Here is a 21,835-nt window from a genome sequence, read left to right on the forward strand (position 1 = left end):
CACCAGGACATGGGCTCATTCCCATATGGGATGAATTCAAACCCTCTTCTGTAACTCTAAGAACCAACCTAACAGGACCAGTGGTCAGGGATGATGGGAATTGTAGTCCCAAAAGAGCTGGAGGGCCAAGTTTTGTGTAACCCTACCTAACAGGACCAGTGGTCAGGGATGATGGGAATTGTAGTCCCAAAACATCTGGAGGGCCAAGTTTGGCCATGCCTGCTCTAAGCTAAAGCCTGCCTTCAGGGATCCGACTGTGAACTGAATGTGAATAAACTTCTTATTGCTTTTAAAAGAAGCTTCTTGTGTCTTTATTCTTTTTTTTAGGAGGAATAAAAGGGGACTTACCTGGAACACAAAGCCAGATTGAATTCTTACATAAAGAGATTCAAATGAATCTACCAACTAGCTTCCTATTTATTGGGGAATGCACTCTGCTGCTGACTCACAAGCGCAAGTTAGGATGGATATTATTAAATCAATATATCCTCTCCTAGTATCTACAACATTCCCACATAAAGAGAACTCTGCTTTTATGTAAGCTACTTTATAAAGGATGACTGTTGGAAAAGCCATTGTGATGGATGAAATGGCCTTGACTGCCACCTCCTGGACATAGTTTTTTTTTTAAAAGGTGAAGGACCCCTGGACGGTTAAGTCCAGCCAAGTCAACTATGGGGTGCAGCGCTCATCTCGTCTTTCAGGCCAAGGGAGCTGGCGTTTGTCCACAGACAGCTTTCCGGGTCATGTGCCCAGCATGACTAAACTGCTTCTGGTGCAATAGGACACCGTGACAGAAACCAGAGCGCACGGAAATGCTGTTTACCTTCCTGCCACAGCGGTACGTATTTCTCTACTCACACTGGTGTGCTTTCAAACTGCTAGGTTGGCAGGAGCTGGGACAGAGCAATGGGAGTTCACCCCATTACTGGGATTAGAACCGCTAAAATTCTGATCGGGAAGCCCAAGATGCTCAGTGGTTTAGACCACAGCGCCACCCGCATCCTGGACCTAGTGCTGCATAACACTCTGTAAGTGGAGAATCAATATTCTAGGTGGGCCTTGGGCTCTCCATGTCATACCCCTATAGGGGGGGCAGGTAAAAATGCCAGGGATGATTCAAACCTTTATAGAGTCATACCTCATGTTACGCTTGCTTCAGGTTAAGCGTTTTCAGTTTGCGTCCTGCGGCGACTCAGAAGTACCAGAAAGGGTTACTTCTGGGTTTCGCCGCTCTCGCAAGTGCAGACACTCAAAATGACTTCACGTGCATGCGCAGAAGGGGTGAATCGTGACCCGCGCACGCACAGGTTTGGGTTGAGTTCTTTTCATGTTGCGAACAGGCCTCTCTGTCCCAGCTTCTGCCAACCTAGCAGTTTGAAAGCACACCAGTGTGAGTAGAGAAATACGCATCGCTGCAGTGTTTCCGTGCGCTCTGGTTTCCATCATGGTGTCCTGTTGCACCAGAAGCAGTTTAGTCATGCTGGCCACATGACCTGGAAAGCTGTCTGTGGACAAATGCTGGCTCCCTAAGCCTGAAAGGTGAGATGAGCAATGCACCCCATAGTCACCTTTGACTGGACTTAACAGTCCAGGGGTCCTTTACCTTTTTAAAAAACCTATGTCCAAGAGGTGGCAGTCAAGGCCATTTCATCCATCACAATGCCTTTTCCAATGGTCTTGGGCTCTCCATGTCATACCCCTATAGGGGGGGCAAACCTTTATAGAGTCATACCTCATGTTACGCTTGCTTCAGGTTAAGCATTTTCAGGTTGCGTCCCACAGCGACCCGGAAGTACCAGAAAGGGTTACATCTGGGTTTCGTCACTCGCGCATGTGCAGACACTCAAAATGACTCCACGCGCATGTGCAGAAGCAGTGAATCGCGACCCGTGCACGCACAGACACACAGGCGCGAGTTGTGTTCTGCTCATGTTGCGAACGGGCCTCTGGAACGGATCCCGTTCACAACCCAAGGTACCACTGTACATGCAAGAATTCCTGAGCTACTCTTTGTTCAAGCTACACCGTTGATCAAGACAACTGTGTGGAGACCTGGTGTGTCACCTTGGAAGGCATCTTTTCTGGAGCATGGGTTCAAGATGCACAATAGAGGCAAATCATCACGCCCATGGGCTGCTATCCAGTCCTACAAATGCATGTGAGAGTGAACGATGCAACCTGAAGAGGCCTTCAGTGGCTCTCAAAGGACTAGGAGGCACTAAGGTAGGAAATTGAAGGACTCTGGGGGGCACAAATAATGTTTTCCTTGCTCTTTCCCATGTTGTTTTGCCAAAGGCAAATGGATTATATGCTAAAGGAGCTCTGATGCAAAGGTAGACCACCAGTGGAGGAGGAAGGCTGAATTTTATTGGGCAAAATGACTTCACACACACAAGGGTACAGAACACTTCCAAGGATCAAACAACAATTCTTCCTTTGCACAAGGACACAACACAATAATACCCAGCCCTCCGTTGCAAGAGAATAGACAGGCAAACAACAAACAAATCTTAATACTAACCAACCAACCAACAACCCGTTAGTGCCGGATTAGCAAATGGGCAGAGTAAGAACCCTGAGGGATGCAGGTGGCGCTGTGGGTAAAACATCAGAGTCTAGGACTTGCCGATCGTATGGTCGGCGGTTCGAATCCCCGCGACGGGGTGAGCTCCTGTCGTTCGGTCCCAGCTCCTGCCCACCTAGCAGTTCGAAAGCACTCTTAAGTGCAAGTAGATAAATAGGGACCGCTTTATAGCGGGAAGGTAACGGTGTTTCCGTGCGCTGCGCTGGTGCTGGCTCTGCAGCTTTGTCACGCTTGCCACGTGACCCGGAAGTGTCCTCGGGCGGCGCCGGCTCACAGCCTCTAGAGTGAGATGAGCACGCAACCCCAAAGTCGGACACGACTGGCCCGTACGGGCAGGGGTACCTTTACCTTTACCTTTAAGAACCCACACCTCTTAGGGTTCCCGCAACAATGGATCAAAATAAATATTGATTTGTTTTGTGTAATAACATTGGTTTATTAAAATTGTTGGCTGGTAAAATCCAAAACATATTAGGAGATAATTTGCGAAGGGTGTCCTGAGATTTTGATTGCCTATGGGCCTCCACAGGGTTTATGATTGGTGACTGGGAGTGGCCGCTGGGACCATATAACACTGGTCCTGAAAGAACTACATTGGCTCCCAGTACAAAGTCAAAGTGTTGGTGCTGAACTTTAACGCCCTAAACGGCCTCGGTCCTGTATACCTGAAGGAGCGTCACCATCATTCAGCCCAGACACTGAGATCCAGCTCCGAGGGTCTTCTGCTGATTCCCTTGCTGCGAGAAGTGAAATTTCAGGGAACCAGGCAGAGGGCCTTCTTGGTGGCACCCTCCCTGTGGAATGCCTTCCCGTAATAATAATAATAAAATTTATTTATATCCCGCCCTCAGATTATTTATATCCCGCCCTCCCCAGCCGAAGCTGGGCTCAGGACGGCTAACAACAATCAAAATAATCCAACATTCTCAAAACATTCATTATAAAATTAATTAAAAATCAAATTAAAATCAAATTGATTGCAACCATTAAGCAAGGAAATGTCAAGGAGATGTCAAGGAAATAAATAACTACACAACTTTTAGAAGGCATCTGAAGGCAGCCCTGTTTACAGAAGTTTTTAATGCTTGATGTTTTTACAGTGGTACCTCGGGTTACAAATGCTTCGGGTTACAAACGCGTTTGGTTACAGACTCCACTAACTCAGCAGTAGTACCTTGGGTTAAGAACTTTACCTCAGGATGAGAACAGAAATCGTGCGGCAGCGGGAGGCCCCATTAGCTAAAGTGATACCTCAGGTTAATAACACTTTCAGGTTAAGAATGGACCTCTGGAACGAATTAAGTTCTTAACCAGTGGTACCACAGTATTATGTTTTTAGACATGCTGCAAGCCACCCAGAGCATCTGGGGAAACCAGGGTTGAGGCTAAATGACTCTGCTACTTCCAACCGGGCTTGATGGCTTGGAGGTCTCATGGTCCAGGCCAGCAAAGCCGTCAACCCACAGTTGGGCCATCTCCAAGAATAGGAGTGGTCCTGCAAGCACTTAAATCAGTGTTAAATGAAGGGTTAATTGTGCAAGGCCTCCTACACCTCCTGGAATGGTGCACGGCTGGAGATCTCTGTAGGGGGCCCCCCAGATTGTGCGCCCAGGCCACACACACCCTCCACACCACTGGTGCCAAGAGAGGATGGCAAGTGTGGCAGGAAGATGCAAGGGCAAAGAAACTCTTAGCTTAAAACACTTATTGTGTGGTTTTATATTTTGATTTTGTTCTGTGAATTGTGCTGAGACCTCCAGGTATAGGGTAGTATATAAATTCAATTAATAATAACAATAACAATAAACAACATTTCAGCGTAGTATAGTATAGGATAGTATTTTTTTTAAAGTTGTGTTATAAATCAAGCACAGCTAGTTTTTTCCTTCAAAGTAGCAGAAAATACTTTTTATGTATTCAACAACAACTGTGCAGATGCTTTCCACCCAGAGGTAGAACTGAAGGAAGATAAAAGTTCCAACCAGAGAAGAATGACTATACAAGATGATGGACTATGCTCAAATGGCAAAACTGACTGGGAGATTTAGAAACCAAGAAGACAAGGAATTTAATAAAGAATTGGGGGGGTGTGGAATTATAGATTACCTAGAAGAACACTGTAAACATTTTAAAACGTTAGCAGGATCGGTAGAACACTTGTAATGTAATAGTTATAAGGTTAAAATAAGATAGAAACAAAATTTGGATAAATGTCATAAGATGCAGTAGGAAAAGGTTTGCAATGGAAAACATGAGGGGAGGGAGGGAGGTCCAAGGATTCGGGGAATCCTATACCGTATATATATATATATATATGTATAAAGGTAAAGGTAAAGGGACCCCTGACCATTAGGTCCAGTCGTGGCCGACGCTGGGGTTGCGACGCTCATCTCGCTTTATTGGCCCAGGGAGCTGGTGTACAGCTTCCGGGTCATGTGGCCAGCATGACTAAACCACTTCTGGCGAACCAGTGCAGCGCATGGAAACACTGTTTACCTTCCCGCCGGAGCGGTACCTATTTATCTACTTGCACTTTGATGTGCTTTCGAACTGCTAGGTTGGCAGGAGCAGGGACCGAGCAACGGGAGCTCACTCCGTTGCGGGGATTCAAACCGCCGACCTTCTGATCGGCAAGTCCTAGGCTCTGCACCACCCACGTCCCTCATATATATGTACTGTATGTATAAAATTGATTACATTTGAATGGAAATGGTATTTGTGAAAACGGGTGGGGGGTTAAAAATGAGTTGTTTCCTCCCCCCCATCTTATTTCTTTATCAATTAAAGAAAAAAAAATCTTGTTTTTTCTGAAAGTCCGACGCACAGGGGGGGAAAGTTTGAGAAGCGCTGCTCTGATGCGTCACGAGCCTCTTCCCACCCATCTTTGTGTGTGTGGCTTTCGCTTCTAGCGCCCCAGCAGGGCTTTCCCTCTGGAATGTGCAGCGCCTGCATTTCCGAAGCAGGAATCGGGGGAAACTGGCGCTGGCCAGCTGTTCCCAACCCGGCTGATTCCTTCTTCGTTGTTCTTCTTTGGGCTCCTCCCTCAATTACCTCATTCATCCCCCCTTCCGGATCTCCATCCCCCGTAGCTGCCCTATGGGCGTAGCCAGGATTTTTGTTTGGGCCGGGGGGGAGGGCAGGTTCTTTGTTGGGGGGGGGGCTTTTGCTAGGAGAAGGCAGAACCTCAGCTGTGTGGTTTTACTGATTTTTATTGATTATTTGGGGGGGCAGATGCACCTCCCTGCCCCCCCTTGGCTACGCCCATGCGCTGCCCCCCACCCCCCCATCCCGCACGCATCACTACCAATGGGGCGCGGCAGGAAATAGATACCGGCGGGAAGAGCGAGGGCGCAACGCGCATTTTGCGCAACTTGCGCAGGGGCGGGTCGCTTTTTGTCCAACACATTTAATTGCCTGCCGGAAGAATAACGGTCTGTTAAGCCCCACGAATATGCCTCTGGTTAGGTTGGAATTGAGTTTCAAAATAAACAGGCTTCCACTCTTTGAACAGCTATATTGGGGGGGGCTACTTAAAGGAAGGCTGTCACACGTCCGGATCGCCCCGGACATTACTGGTAGGGGGGATTGCCGGGGGGGTCTCTAAAAAGCGGCGCTTTGTCCTGGATCTTTGACAAATCGCGGGGTTTTTAAAGTGCTTTGGTAAGAAAAAGCTCGACGGTTTTGGGGGCGTCCTGGTTTTACTTTTTTGAAATATGGCAAACCTACTTGAATGAAACATTTGGAGGGGGGGGGACCAGGTAAGCCCCGCCCCACATTCTCGATCACGTGGCACGGTGCACGCACACTATTTGAATGGCAATGTCCATCAACCATAGGAGCCGACTCTTAGGGGCCGAGGGGTTTTCGGACCCACTTCAGTAAAATATTTAAGGGGTTTAGGCCCCCCACCCCAGTTTATAGGCATTGCCATTCAAATGGTGTACATGCACCATGCCACGTGATCGATGTTTTATTTTATTCAAATTATTCAAGTTGGCACCCCTGCCATCAATTTGGGGGGGCTCAGATATTTTGTTGGAGGGCCAAATTTTTGGTGGGGGGGCACAGAACCTTAGTTAAGTATTTTTATTGATCTGTAAAGGGGGCAGCTGCTCTCCCCTTGGCTACGCCCTTGGCTCCTATGAATTCCTCTGTGAAAAACGGGGTCCTTGTCCTCCCCCCCCCCTCCATTCATGGCGGTAGTCGCTTCTCCCCTCCTCATTCGCTGGCCCGCCCGCCTTCACCTTTCGGGAAATTCGAACCCGCCAATCAGGGGCCGATGAAGGGGCGGGGCGGGGCTCCTCCTTCTCCCTCCGCTCAAGCCCCGCCCCTGCTGCCGACGACACGCTCCCAGCCCTATAAAAGGCCCCGCCCCAACCCGTCCCGCAGTTCGGACGAAGTTTTGGCTCACCGGCGGCTCCCTCAACGGGTCGACTAGTGAGGAAGACTCGGTTCCTCCTTCTCCCGCTTCGTTGTTTTTTTTTGCTTCCTTGCCGTCGAGGAAACATGGTAAGTAGCGAAGAGGAGGCTTGGAGACAAAGGTTTCGCCGGGGTTCGTGCCTGGGGACCAGGAAAGCGAGGCTGGGTGGGGTGCAGCGGTGCCAACTTGGCCCCACAAGCGTGGGTGCCCATGCGACGTGCGTGGCCCTGGCACCCAGATGAGTGGGTGCTCTCCACGGGGAATTTTGTGGGCGCGAGGGGTCGTGCGCTGGAGCTGCGCCCTGTGGGTGTCGGTAGCCATCTCGGGGCTCCCGGGACGCGGGTGTCGAGGAGCGGATGGGGGCCAAAAGGCGCTGGCGAGGCGGCGATGCCTTCTCTTCCCTCGTTGTCCCAGGAGGAGCTACATCCCGGTGGGGGGCGCCACCCCCCGGCTTCCGGGAAGAGCGTTTCCGCGTGTAGGAAATCGCGCCGCGCAGACACGTGTCCGCGTATGCGCACATCCGGAGGAGCGTTGCCCGAGTCGTTTCCGCGCAATGGGTTGGGGGAGCGAGTGGCCTGAAACTTGCGCGCACGCGGTGGGACGCCCAGCTTCCTTGGTATAGGAAAAGCCCCTAAATGGCCTTACTCGTCTCTTTAACCTTTAACACGCCATTTAGAAGCATATGATGCCTCATTTGCCCGGGTTCTGATAATTTTTTTTGGGGGGGGGGTGCGCTTGAGATTCAATTGCGTCTCTAAGGGGATTGTTAGGATCAGTGCCGGAAGCGGGTTCTGGGGTGCGTTGCTTAGTGCAGTCGCTACCAAACGAGATCATGAGAATATCTGAATAGTCTCTGCATGCACACGAAAGCTCATACCAAGAACTGACTTAGTTGGTCTTTAAGGTGCTACTGGAAGGAATTTTTTTTGTTTTGACTATAGCAGACCAACACGGCTACCTATCTGTAACTGAATAGTCTCTGTGCGCCTCGATTTACCCTTTCTGGGAAATGGGTCTATGGAACACAAGGTCTTTTGCCAAAAATCCTCTAGAAGCGTGCTTCCGGAACCTTAAGCAGCAGGATGTGGTCGCCTAAGCCCGGCATGGCAGCCTCTTCCACACCCATGTGCGTAGCCAAGGGGGGGGGTAGGTGAGGGCAGCTGCCCGCCCCCCAGATCAAGTAAAACAATAGAAATACTTAAGTGACGAATCACGTAGGTCCTGTCCCCCTGACAAAAGGCCTGCCTCCCCCGCCCCACAAAATTCCTGGTTACGCCCATGTCCAGAACTCTTTTTCTTGCTTCCGTAACTACGTGTTGAGTCACTTCTTCCAAGCAGAGTTGGAAAGCGAGAGTCCAAGGCGAGCGGCCCGCCAGAGAGAACGCGCGGGAAGAGCCTTGTTGAATAACCAGCTTGTTGCGTCATTTCCCCGGGCGGTTGAACGCAGAACCTTGTGCGCTTCATTTGCCTGTTGGCAAAAGAAGGAAACGCTGCAAACCAATCCTGGCCCCCACCCCCCATGCAAGAAAAAATAAACACACACTCTTGTCTCCAAATGCCCGTTGCAAATCAGCCAGGCTAAGCGGCTTAGGTTGCGCTTAAGAGGCATCCTTAGGCAAGGTAATCCTTTTTGGGGTTGGGTCGCATCTTGAAAGCAAAAGTGACCAAGTTTGAACTTGCCAGCTGCAAAGCTTGGCTCTGGCACATAGATCCTGCATAGAAGGGGCATTATGTGGCATTGCATAATGTCCAGCTACCAGCAGGCTGGGCAAAATTTCTTAAAAGTTGCTGGAAAGCAAGGCATGTTCAGCCAAAGTGAGTTAGGAGGGACAGATCTTCAAAGGGCATAACAGCTCCATTTTGTGGCTCGGTTGAAATACAAAGATGCAGTTCCAGCATCAGTTGTTTTTATATTAAGAGATTACTCAAAACCGAGCTGTTGAGTAGACTTTTAATTTTTTGTTTCAAATCTGAGTAACTGGAGCCTGGAAACAAAACTGGATTTGTTTCAAATCTGAATAACTGGAGGAAATTAAGGGTGTATCCTTGCAATAAAACTGGATTTGTTTCAAATCTGAATAACTGGAGGAAATTAAGGGTGTATCCTTGCACCAGATATCATGAAAAAGATACATCCACTTGTTGGCAGTGGAGTCTGATCCCCAGGGCAAATGGGGCATTGCCCCCCCCAGCCCCAAGTCTCCCACCTTGCAGTTGATCTAAGGAGTGGCACTGCCTCTCACCTGCCTACTATCCGTGTTGCCTTTGTAGAACACTTATGGGAACAGTATGAGAAACAAAGCTAGAATCATTTTGCTCTGGTTTGCTTTCGTTTGCTTCCCTGTCTTGCACACTGCCTGCTGGTAAGCCTGGAGCCCTGTGCAAAATCTTTCTCTGTGCCCCACAACTTGTCGGAGAGACACGTTTACCCCCTTTGGAACCCTGATCCTAGTGTTGTGGGTTCCAGAAACTGAGCCTAGCTAATAATGCACAGGACCTGCCTAGCTCTGTGAAACCAAATTGGCTCCTTGCTCTCATCCCCCTTGTGGGAAGGATAATGGGGCTCAGTTGCCTAGCGCTCAATTGCCTGCTTTGGTGGGGTGAGGCCTAGCTCTTGCTGCGTTTTCACTTAGCTGGCAGCAACTAGCTAAAACAAGCCAAATCCTGTTGGGAGTTCAAAAGAGCTGGCTCTGAAACATCAACTCATTAGCATCTGGATGAGCTATCCGAAGAAGCAAGCATGAGCAGGCTAGGAACCGTTGTCTCTCTTAAACTCCAGCACTCCTATAATCTCCAGGCCTTAGTCTTTTTGACCAATGGAACAACTTTGAGCACAGTGCCTGTAGTCATGGGTGTTTGGGGTGGGGGCAGTTGCTCCCCCCCCCCCATTAGGACCCATAATCCCCTGATTCTCCTATCAAAAAGCAAGTTATATTTGCTAGGGCTGCTTTGTCCTGGATAGTTCAGAAATTTCAGTCGTTTTCAAAAAAACAACACTCAACAGCTTTCAGGGTGTGCTGGTTTTTACTCTTGAAATATGGCAACTCTGTATTTGCTGCGTTTGTGTAACCTAAAGCATGAGGCAAGATGTGATACTATACAGATTTTATAGTCCTGGGGGATACATTGTGCTGCTGCAGCAGACACAATGACTCAACAGGCACCGGGTTGTTTGAGTCACACCCAAAGCCTGCAGTGCCGATTAGAAATGAGTAACAGTTTCTTGCATACAATTGGTGCTTCAGGGTTGAGTTAGTGTTGTCGTGTAGGGAATTGGTTGGTCCTATTGCACACCCTTGGCCAAGCTCATCTGGCTAGTCCGAGGTAGGACCTCTTTCCTACCCAGGGGACAAGACTACTACATCACACTTCAGTCTGTCTCTCCTGCTCATTTATCTCACTGTCTGCATGTTCAAGTAAGTTTAGGAAGCTTAAGAAGGGACAAGATTGTTGCGGTTGTATTTAACGCTTCAGGCTTCCAAATCCTGGGAGTTCACTTGTGGAAAATACAGTGATACCTTGGGTTAAATACGATTCAGGTTACAGACTCCACTAACCCAGAAATAGTGCCTCGGGTTAAGAACTTTGCTTCAGGATGAGAGCAGAAATCGTGCTCCGGCGGCACGGCAGCAGCAGGAGGCCCCATTAGCTAAAGTGGTGCTTCAGGTTAAGAACAGTTTCAGCTTAAGAATGGACCTCCAGAACAAATTAAGTACTTAACCCGAGGTACCGCTGTACAAATAAACTGCAATGACTACTGTCCCTGTTGTTGTTGTTGTTGTTGTTGTTCCCCACCCATCTGGCTAGGTTTTCCCAGCCACTGTGGGCAGCTTCCAGCATATATGAAAACATAATGAAATGTCAAACATTAAAAACTTCCCTAAACATGACTGCCTTCAGATGTCTTCTAAAAGTCACGTAGTTGTTGTTTGACATTTGATGGGAAGGCCCGCTGCCTGGTTCCCTGTAACCTCACTTCTCGCAGTAAGGGAACTGCCAGAAGGCCCTTGGTGCTGGACCTCATTGTCTGGGCTGAACGATGGGGGTGCAGATGCTGCTTCAGGTATACTGGGCCGAAGCCTTTAGGGCTTTAAAAGTCACCAACACTTTGAACTGGGAGCCAGTGAAGATCCTTCAGGGCCAGTGTTTTTAGGGGTGAGAGACTCTGGGCACTCCCCCCCAAAAAGCTCAACAACTGTGGGCAATGGGAGTAGACCGCAGTCTCTAGAGAGTTGGATATGCCTGTACTAGGTGCCATCTATATAACATTTTCATAGAATTTCCCCTTAAACCATAACATACTGTAAATTTTATATCTGTATTCCATAATTATTCCCGTGCTTCCATTTCTACATTATGACAAATACCTATTGCCCAGTTTATGTTTTGTCTCTCATTCCAACATCTTGTACATTTTAGACATCACAAAGGCCTGCCCTTTCTAAAGGAAAAATGAGGTATCCCATTCTGTAGGTGCTGGCGTCTCCTTTAAGAGTTCTCTTCTCTTCAGATAGGATGATGGGGGAGGAATTAGTTTTCACCAACAGTTTCTGGGTAAAAGCTGTTGGCTTCCAAAGCTGTCACAAGCCACTTTCTCCTTATCAATCATCAAAAAATGGATTAAAGTCACAACAGACTGGCATGTGGACAACTTTAAATGACTCCCCAGTATTATCAGCTTAGCTTTAAGAAAGTGAGTGAATTTTCCACATGTCTTATTTCCTAGGCAATAGATTTTGTTTGCATTCTGGTTTCTGGGTCTTTGGCATACAGTGTTCTAAAAATCTGTGGTTAAAGCACAATTTCTAGAAACACACTTTGAATTCTGCAAGTTTGAGGCCACAGTAGTGGGGCAGGATGGGGGACGGCTTATTCCGAGCTGTACCATGGCAGCTCTGCCTTGGGGATGATGACATTGCATTGTGGGCAATTCATTAGCTGCTTACTTCCTAGTAGACTAGGAAAAGCTAAAGGACCCCTGGATGGTTAGGTCCTGTCAAAGGTGACTATGGGGTTCCAGAGCTCATCTCGCTTTCAGGCCGGGAGAGCCAGCTATTGTCCACAGACAGCTTTCTGCATCATGTGGCAGCATGACCAAACCACTTCTGGAGCAACAGGACACCAGAGTGTATGGAAATGCTGTTTACCTCCCCGCTACAGCGGTACCTATTTATCTACTTGCACTGGTGTTCTTTCAAACTGCTTAGGTTGACAGGAGGTGGGACCGAGTAACAAGAGATCGCCCCGTCACCGGGATTTGAACCCCTAACTTCTGATCGGCAAGCCCAAGAGGCTCAGTGGTTTAGACTGCAGCACCACTACTGACTAGCACGTCTTTGCTCAGTCAGTGTGTGCATGCACAAACTGCTCTAGATATATCACTTCATTCCTTTCTGCAGTTCTGAAGGCAGGCTCTAAACTCACACTTAAGACGCAGCGGTAAGAATGGGGGATTTAAAATAACATTGGACAGGGGAGTTCCAGGTCTGTGGGGTGTGTGTCTCCATTGAAGAAGGATGTATGCATTCATTTTAACTGCTTCTTTTCACAGCGTGAGTGCATCTCCATCCACGTTGGCCAAGCCGGAGTCCAGATTGGCAATGCCTGCTGGGAGCTCTACTGCCTGGAACATGGCATCCAGCCTGATGGGCAGATGCCCAGCGACAAGACCATTGGGGGAGGAGATGACTCCTTCAACACTTTCTTCAGTGAGACGGGAGCTGGAAAGCATGTGCCCAGGGCAGTCTTTGTGGACCTGGAACCAACTGTGATTGGTGAGCAAACAAGGCACTTCTAATAGCTTTCTAGCTATGCTTGTGTCTCCAGGAGAGATGCCAAAGGTCTTGATGTTTCCAATTGCTTCTCTCCGCAGATGAGGTGCGCACTGGCACCTACCGCCAGCTCTTCCACCCCGAGCAGCTCATCACTGGCAAGGAGGATGCGGCCAACAATTATGCCAGGGGCCACTACACCATTGGCAAGGAGATCATTGACCTGGTCCTCGACAGGATCAGGAAGCTGGTGAGTTGACGTCTGCAGTCTGCGAGACTGGGAGAAGGGGCTTCTAAACACAGCAGGAAAGACGTTTCACAAAAACACCCATTAAAAATGGGGGAAGGACATTTCTTTAATATGTTCCTTCTTGTTTCCTCTGTTCTGCCTGTGAGCATGGTTGTAGCAAGAAAAAGCACTACCCATGTTAACAGGGAAAGGCCAGCTTTTCAGAAATGGACAAAACCCTTTTAAAAAAGGATAAATGTGGACCCTCCAATTGATAAGTGAAGACTGAGTGTGCTTGGAGTCCATAGAATTCTATGTGCTAGGAGGAGAAAATATAAAAGCAAAGGGGAGAGGGGAATGGAATGGCAAAGGGAGGATACTGACCCCCCCCCACTCCTCCCACTGCAACGTTTTGTTGCAGGTTTTGCTTTATGTCCAAGCTGTGTTAAACCTTTGAGCAGGTCCTCCCTGCCTGTACTGTTTGTGCAAGTCTACCGTTTTCCTCTTAAAGGCAAGAATACATTGCATACTCAGTTGTACACTGCTGCTAATTAATACTTCACATGCACTGTATCCTGCTTTTCCCCAAAGAGCTTAGGATAGCAGAGGTGGTAGTGTGATCATGCAATAATTTGTGCAGTCATTTTGATCTGTCTTCCATAGCCAAACGCTGGGGCAGGAGTAGCATAGGCATAAATTTAGCAGGACCAGTTGGTCTAAGAAGGGGCATTTAATGGTTGAGTTGTCCTCCATATAAGGTCTAGCCCTTGAATTACAGGCCATAGTTGTCTGGAAGATACAGGGACATAGTATTAAGCGAGGCTCAGTGTCTCTGTCCCCCTCTCCTCCTTCCCATGCTGCACTGCCTAGGAGCCTTCTGAAAAGGCTTTCTTCTGTTGTGTGGTCTCCTGAAAAGCTGACTGGGGTAAGGAGGGTTTCAGGATCTTCCAAAGACAAGGGGAAAGATGCTTGAGATAGACTTAAACAACAACTCCAAATCTGAGTGTGCAGTGGTTCTCCTCCCCTGCCTGCCCTCATACAGCCTCAGAAGGCAAATTCTTTGATATTGGCAAGCAGGACAGGAATGTCACTCTACAGCTGCCAAAATTGGGCTTGCAGGAAAAACCTGGAGTGGATTTTTGTGAAAGGAAGCCCGTGGTCTCCAGTTCTTGAATGCATTTGAGAATGCTTTTCCCCATCGCTACATGCACAATATTCCAAGCAAGGGTGTGCATCTTATTGGGGTGTGTGGCCACACAAATTGGAGTCTTTTCTTTTTTGCTGCTTAATCTCAAGGTTTTGGTTCTTTTTTGCCTGTATGAAGCCGTGCTTCTGTTTTCTCTGCTTCTCCTGGAGCTTGGGGGCAGCTCTTCTTGAGAGCCAGTGTGGTGTAGTGGTTAAGAGCAGTAGACTCGTAATCTGGTGAACCAGGTTCGCGTCTCCGCTCGTCTACATGCAGCTGCTGGGTGACCTTGGGCTAGTCAAACTTCTCTGAAGTCTCTCAGCCCCACTCACCTCACAGAGTGTTTGTTGTGGGGGAGGAAGGGAAAGGAGAATGTTAGCCGCTTTGAGACTCCTTTGGGTAGTGATAAAGCGGGATATCAATCCAAACTCCTCCTCCTCCTCTTCTTCTTCTTCAATGAGCCTTTGTTCCATTTCACTTGCAGGTGGGATCCTCCCACACACCGACTCCACGAATAGCAAAGGAATAATATCCAAAGTAGTACTAAGTAACCCCTAGCTCAAGCAGAACACTTTCACAATGAGACTTCCCCTCCCCTTTTCACCCCAGAAACTGTTCTGGGGGTTCCTCAAGCCACCTGGATCGTATTTTGGGGTGCGCATGGGGGGAAATGGCGAGTTCCATTGCGCAAGCCAAAGTTTTTTCGCTTGCATAATTAATTACTTGGATGCCACCCAAAGAAAGAATTGCTTGGTTAGAAAAGCAGAAATAGAGCTTTGTGTAAATTGGAAGAGTTCTCTGTATAGCTCTAGTCATGGGAAAATAAAATTCCTAGACTGAGAATGTGCTCACAGGAACCTTGTTATTTAAATTCTAATCTTTCAGCCTATGGAAATAAAACAAGCACAGAGAGTTGTGGGGGTGGGGAATTGTACAGTTTAAGGAAGCCAGGAGTGGCATTGTTGAGTTTCTGAAGATAAAAGCTCTTGGGCTTATCTGTATGGGAGACTGTTAGCTCTGCTCTTTATCTTTAGCAAGAGTTGAAGAGGTAGGATTGTACAGGCTGTAGTTTCTCATAAATATTTGGAGGGGAAACTGCTCTGCGTATGCTGATAGGCACCCTGTTCCTTTAAGGCTAGAGAACAATAACTGAGTAAAAATGCATGCAGCCAAGCTGTTAATCTGCTTGTCGTATTGAGGTGAGGGGCTGGTAACATGCTTTTATAGGCAATCATAAGCATAGTTGCCCTTTCCCAGGAAGTTGGAGATTGCTGAGACTCATTGATCTCTAGCTCTAAAATGGGGCTTCATGATTTAATAATAATAATAATAATAATAATAATAATAATAATAATAATTTTTATTTATACCCCGCCCTCCCCAGCCATGGCCGAGCTCAGGGGGGCTAACAAGCAATAATAAAAACAAGTTGAACGAATACAACTTAAAAACAGAATTAAAATACAACATTAAAATATTAAAATGCAGCCTCATCACAGGAGAAAGGGAAAAGAAAAAAGAGGGGGAGGGAATCAAATTGGCTCCAAGCCCAAAGGCCAGGAGGAACAACTCTGACTTACAGGCCCTGCGGAAAGAAATCAGATCCTGCAGGGCCCTGGTCTCATGAGGCAGAGTGTTCCACCAGGCCGGAGCCAGTGTTGAAAAGGCCCTGCCTCTGGTTGAAGCCAATCTAACTTCCTTAGGGCCCGGGACCACTAGGGTGTTGCTATTTATGGACCTTGAGGCTCTCCGTGGGGCAGTCCCATAGGTACAAGGGTCCTGGTGCCTTATATAAACCGCAGCTCGAAGAATTATTATCATTCACATGCTTCATGGCTTACCTCGTGGCTTCAGTGGTCTTCTCCTGTAAAATGAGCATTGTTCAGAGGGAGACTTTGATTAATACCATTCCTTCATGGGTGAGGATGTTTGGCCTTCTGGAAATGGTTAAACAAAAATGTCCCTGTCATCCCAGACCATGAGCTATTTTGAGTCCAGCAATGTATGGAAGCCATGGGTTCCCATCCACGCCTTATGCAGATGGACCCAATGGGGTGCAAAAGATAATTTGTTTCAGCCCCTGTGTCCCAATTTTGGATGTTGCTCAGGTTGGTAACTTCCAAGTTGAACAAAAGAGAGGAAGGAGATTGATCATACAAGGTCGGTCTGTCCTTAATGTGTGGCCGTGGTGCAGTGCTCAGGCAACAACTCACGGGCAGTTATGTTGAAGGGTAAGCGTTGTGGGTGGGAAGGAGATAATCTTAAAGAATAGTCTCCTTGTGTTGTGATCTTAAATTATTGAATTAGTGTTAGGATCAAATAAGCAAAGGTCCATGGGGCAATACACAGGGATTATCTTCTGCTACAACAGAGTTAGCTAGCATTGTGACCTCCGGACGTTGTTAGACTACAATCCCCATCATTGCTTACCACCTCACAAGGCGGTGAGTGCCAAGACTGCTTGGGTTGCTGGGAGATAGACCCCACAGCCTTTGGAGGACACTACGTTAGCTACCGGGGGAATATGCCATCTTCAAGGAAATTGGATTTTGCTCTCTCCACACCCCCAGTAGCAGAGGAGGTGGTGTGATCATGCAATGATTTCTGCAGTCAGATTGATCTGTCCTCCAAAGCTAAGAGCTGGGGCAGGAGTAGCATAGGCATTAATTGACCAGGACCAGTTGGTCTAAGAAGGGGAGCTTAATGGTTGAGATGTTCTCAGTATAAGATCTAGCCCTTGAATTGCAGGTCACAGTTGTCTGGAAGCTACAGGGACATAGTATTAAGTGAGGCTCAGTGTCTCTGTCCCCCTCTCCTTTATCCCATTCAGAAGTCTGCCTAGGAGCTTTCTGCAGAGACTGCCTTCTGCTGTATGATCTCGTGAAAAGCTGACTCTTACTGTCTCCAAACCCCCAGTAGCCTCTGTATTAACTGACTAGGCAGGCTTTTCAGCAAGACCATGTCAGGACTTGTGAGAATCTTTTAAAACCTCTCTCTTTCCAACAGGCTGACCAATGCACAGGTCTCCAGGGCTTCCTGGTCTTCCACAGCTTTGGTGGGGGCACCGGCTCTGGGTTCACCTCCTTGCTGATGGAGCGCCTGTCCGTTGACTACGGCAAGAAGTCCAAGCTGGAGTTCTCCATCTACCCAGCTCCCCAAGTCTCCACAGCTGTCGTCGAGCCCTACAACTCCATCCTGACCACCCACACCACCCTGGAGCACTCCGACTGCGCCTTCATGGTAGACAACGAGGCCATCTATGACATTTGCCGCAGGAACCTGGACATTGAGCGCCCCACTTACACCAACCTCAACCGCCTTATCAGCCAGATTGTGTCCTCCATCACGGCCTCTCTGCGATTTGACGGTGCCCTGAATGTAGACCTCACAGAATTCCAGACCAATCTGGTGCCCTATCCCCGAATCCACTTCCCCCTAGCCACCTATGCCCCAGTCATCTCTGCCGAGAAAGCTTACCATGAACAGCTGACAGTAGCAGAGATCACCAACGCTTGCTTTGAGCCGGCCAACCAATTAGTGAAATGTGACCCTCGTCACGGTAAATACATGGCCTGCTGTCTGTTGTACCGTGGGGACGTCGTCCCTAAAGACGTCAACGCTGCTATTGCCACCATCAAGACCAAACGTAGCATCCAGTTTGTGGACTGGTGCCCCACCGGTTTCAAGGTTGGTATCAACTACCAGCCCCCCACGGTGGTCCCCGGGGGCGACCTGGCCAAAGTGCAGCGTGCCGTCTGCATGCTGAGCAACACCACAGCCATTGCTGAGGCCTGGGCTCGCCTGGACCACAAGTTTGACCTGATGTATGCCAAGCGTGCCTTTGTCCACTGGTACGTTGGGGAAGGGATGGAGGAAGGCGAGTTCTCGGAGGCCCGGGAGGACATGGCTGCCCTAGAGAAGGATTACGAGGAGGTGGGGGCAGACAGTGCCGATGGGGATGACGAGGGCGAAGAATACTGATTTCTGTCTGTATCCATTTGTTTTCTACTTCTCGCTCCTGTCTCCTCCTGGATGCCTTCTGCTGCCCATTGTGTTAGACTCATTAAACAAAACGTTTAGCTGAAAGCAGTCTTGTTCCTTTCTTTATAGAACAAACCGTGCCCTGTCCTTCTGAGTTGTTCAGCACTGGAAGCCATGTGTCTGCAACCCTGTTGCTGAGGAACACGAGCGAGAAAGTGCTATTATGCCCCTGTCCCTGTTTGTAGGCTTCCCGTCAGTGTCTGGCTGGCTACAATGGGAACAGGCAGGCACATTTGGAATTCAAAGTCCCATGGGTGTCGGTCAACAACTGGGTGTGCTGGTGGTGGAGAGGGCGTAACACAAGATGGGTGGCTTGCCAAAATAGCTGCCACATCTAGAAGAGCAGAAAATGGGGTGCATGCCTGCACCTCTTTATATGCCCCTGTCACCCAGAGAACAAGGATGGCATCCTATATCAGTCCCTGCCAGACTCCGTCCCAGAGACAAGTTACTTGCACTTCATTCACCTTCCCACCAGAGCGGTACCTATTTATCTACTTGCGCTTTGACGTGCTTTCGAACTGCTAGGTTGGCAGGAGCAGGGACCGAGCAACAGGAGCTCACCCCATTGCCGTTCTGATCAGCAAGCCCTAGGCTCTGGTTTAACCCATAGCGCCATACAATTGCACTAATCAGATTCATTCTGTTTGTTAGGTTACTTTATACCTAGCCCAGTCAATAACCAAGTTGCATTTTATGCTAGCTCCAGCTTCTAGGGGGCAGCCCCACATAGGGTGCATTGCAGTAATCCAATATAGAGGCTACAATAGTCGACAGTCTATTTCAGTCCATGAATGGCTGTAGCTGTCTTGCCAGTCTGACCTGGGAAAACGACTTCCTCTTATATAAAGGTTTTATGAACCATATTCTACAGAATTTGTATAGAGTTTGGGAGAAAAATAAAAATCTGCTGGAAAGGAAAACACCATTATGGCTATCTGCTATTGAGGCTATTACAATTAAGAGAGTTAATATGGATAGTGGGCAACTTACAGGGAATTGCTATACTTTACAGAGAGGGAACCTAAACTGAAATCAATGGAAAGTGTAAGGAGCCATTTCATAGACTGGCTACAATATCATCAGTTACATTAAATGTTTAAAATAGACAGGAAAAATATTTATTTTTTTTTGGACCAAAGCTCACAATTTGAAAAAGAACTTCAACAAAAGAAACTTTTATCTAAAATGTACAATCTGTTCTTAGATTGGGAAACAAGAAACAAGCTTGTCAAAGCCTCTATGAAACATTGGGCAATAGATACAGGACATAATATAGATTTTAATCTCTGGTGAAAACTTTGGAAAAGCCTTCTGAAGTTTACAGTATGTTATTCCTTGGAAGGAGAACTACCTGAAAATTATATAAAGATGGTATCTAACTCCCGAGTAGACTTGCTAAGATCTATAAAACTGACTCTGATAAGTGCTGGAGATGCAATGAGACCTAGGGTACGTTCTATCATACGTGGTAGACCTGTAAAAGAGAACAGTGGTACCTCCAGTTACGAACATAATCTGTTCCGGAGGTCCGTTTGTAACTGGAAACCGCTCATAACATGAGGTGCGCTTTTCCTAATGGTGCCTCCCGCTGCTGTTGCGCCGCCGGAGTGCAATTTCTGCTCACATCCCAGGGCAAAGTTCACAAGAAGGGGCATCTACCGTACTTCCGGGTTAGTGGAGCACGTAACCCAAAGAATTCGTAAGGGAGACAGTTCGCAACATGAGGTATCACTGTATTGGGAAATAATTCATAGTTAACTGAAAAAAATGTTTAAAAGTACCTTTCTAAAAAAAACCAAACAACACCAGAGTGCTTTTCGTTGGGGATAATTCAGATGGAAATTCCCAGGTGTCAAAAAAGGTTATTTATGTATGCCACTACTGCGGCCCGTGGTTTGTTATCCCTAAAAATGAAAAACAAGCAAAGTCCCAACTAAAGAAGAATGGAGACTTAAGCTGATAGGTCTGCAAGCTGCACCTATTCCAACATATAGAATAAGAGAACCAGAAGAGCATATGTTTAAAGAAAATTGGAAACTATTTATTGGATATATGGGGGAAATTGTGTACATATGAAAACGCTGGCAGCAATAAGATAAATTCAACAGTGTAAATAAGTTTTGATGGATGCAATAATGGAATACTGAATGGTTTAGTTTATATAAAATATGCAGGGATTTATGTTACGCAAAATGAACCACGGAAAGAGAAGAAGGGAAGTCACTGTTGTTTAAATGAATACAGTGGTACTTCTGGTTATGAACTTAATTCGTTCCGGAGGTCTGTTCTTAACCTGAGGTACCACTTTAGCTAATGGGGCCTCCTGCTGCCGCTGCGCGATTTCTGTTCTCATCCTGAGGTAAAGTTCTTAACCCGAGGTACTGCTTCCAGGTTAGCAGAGTTTGTAACCCGAAGTGTTTGTAACCTGAGGTGCCACTGTATTCTAAAATGTAAAACAGAAAATTTAATAAACAATTATGGGGGTGGGAAAGGAAAATGCCTTCCTCGCCACTGAGGTCATCTAGGAGCACCCTCAGCCTGTGAACCTGTTCCTTCAGAGGGAGTAGCATGTCGCTCAAAGCAGCCCGTGGACCAAATGATCCAAACTGGCTAACTGCCCGCCCACAGCGCTTCCACCTTGGCAGGATTCAGACCCTGTTGCTGGCCATCACGCAGCCCACCTCTGAGTCTAGGCATTGGTCCAGACCTCGCATGACCTCTCTTGATTCGGATGTGGCAAAGAAATTTATTCCTACTCCTTATTTACTTGCCCCTGTGATTGAGTTTGTTGGATTGTTAAACCTCCTATTTGTGGCCAAACGTTTGATTTACTAAAAAAAAAAAAAATAATAATAATAATCAGTCAATTAAGGTTACAGGAATTCATTCATTTCCTGCCCAACCCCTACATCCCCACCCCCAAAATCTCCCACCCTTCCTTCCTTCCTTAACTTCCCCCCTTCTCCAGTGACACAATGCTTTTGCACTGGTGGTTATGCCCTCCCCTTGTTTTCCTCAAGTTTCTCCTGATTCAGCCTTGTGTCAATGTTCTGCTCTCACCACTTCTTCTCCAGTGTCTTCCAATAACTCGTCATCCTCACCTTCTCCATCTAACTCAGGCTTCCTCAACCTCGGCCCTCCAGATGTTTTGAGACTACAATTCCCATCATCCCTGACCACTGGTCCTGTTAGCTAGGGATCATGGGAGTTGTAGGCCAAAAACATCTGGAGGGCCAAGTTGAGGAAGCCTGCATTAGGCATTTGTAGTTTGCTTAGCATTTCCACACTCAAACCCTGAAATAATTGGATCTGATCTCTGCCATAGTGTACACATCCCATCTGACACACATTGTTTAAAATGGTATCTTTTGTCCAGCTACAGATGAACGGTTTATTTGCATTTATTGGACAAACCTGGAATACTTTAGTCGAAAGCAGTGTCCTGGTGGAAATCAGCTAAATGTCAAGGAAAATCGATCTATGGCAACTGATATCAGCAGTGTTATTTTTGCCAATTTTCCTTAAAAAGTAGCTTTTAAATTTTTAAAACATTTTTAAAACAATAAATTTTATTTTTGAATTTTCTATTTTACATTATCAA

At 47.4% G+C, this 21,835-nt stretch overlaps 1 protein-coding gene across 2 annotated transcripts; it reads left to right on the forward strand.

The window, feature by feature from the left end:
- Positions 1-6,940: 6,940 nt before the first annotated feature.
- On the forward strand, positions 6,941-18,276 carry LOC310839188 (tubulin alpha-1C chain-like). 2 transcript variants are annotated; one of them, XM_083727663.1, is made up of 8 exons: positions 6,976-7,856; positions 7,984-9,045; positions 9,105-9,148; positions 9,279-10,530; positions 10,825-11,344; positions 11,501-12,781; positions 12,880-13,028; positions 17,197-18,276. In XM_083727663.1, the coding sequence occupies exons 6-8, from the start codon at positions 12,661-12,663 to the stop codon at positions 18,169-18,171; spliced, it is 1,245 nt and encodes a 414-aa protein (XP_083583789.1). In that variant the 5' UTR covers positions 6,976-7,856; positions 7,984-9,045; positions 9,105-9,148; positions 9,279-10,530; positions 10,825-11,344; positions 11,501-12,660; the 3' UTR covers positions 18,172-18,276. The 2 variants fall into 2 exon arrangements, with proteins under 2 accessions (XP_083583788.1, XP_083583789.1); XM_083727662.1 differs by lacking the exons at positions 7,984-9,045; positions 9,105-9,148; positions 9,279-10,530; positions 10,825-11,344 and having other exon boundaries at positions 6,941-7,096; positions 12,559-12,781.
- Positions 18,277-21,835: the final 3,559 nt, after the last annotated feature.

Source organism: Podarcis gaigeae, assembly GCF_964106915.1.
Source record: "Podarcis gaigeae genome assembly, chromosome: 2".
Lineage (NCBI taxonomy): Eukaryota > Metazoa > Chordata > Lepidosauria > Squamata > Lacertidae > Podarcis > Podarcis gaigeae.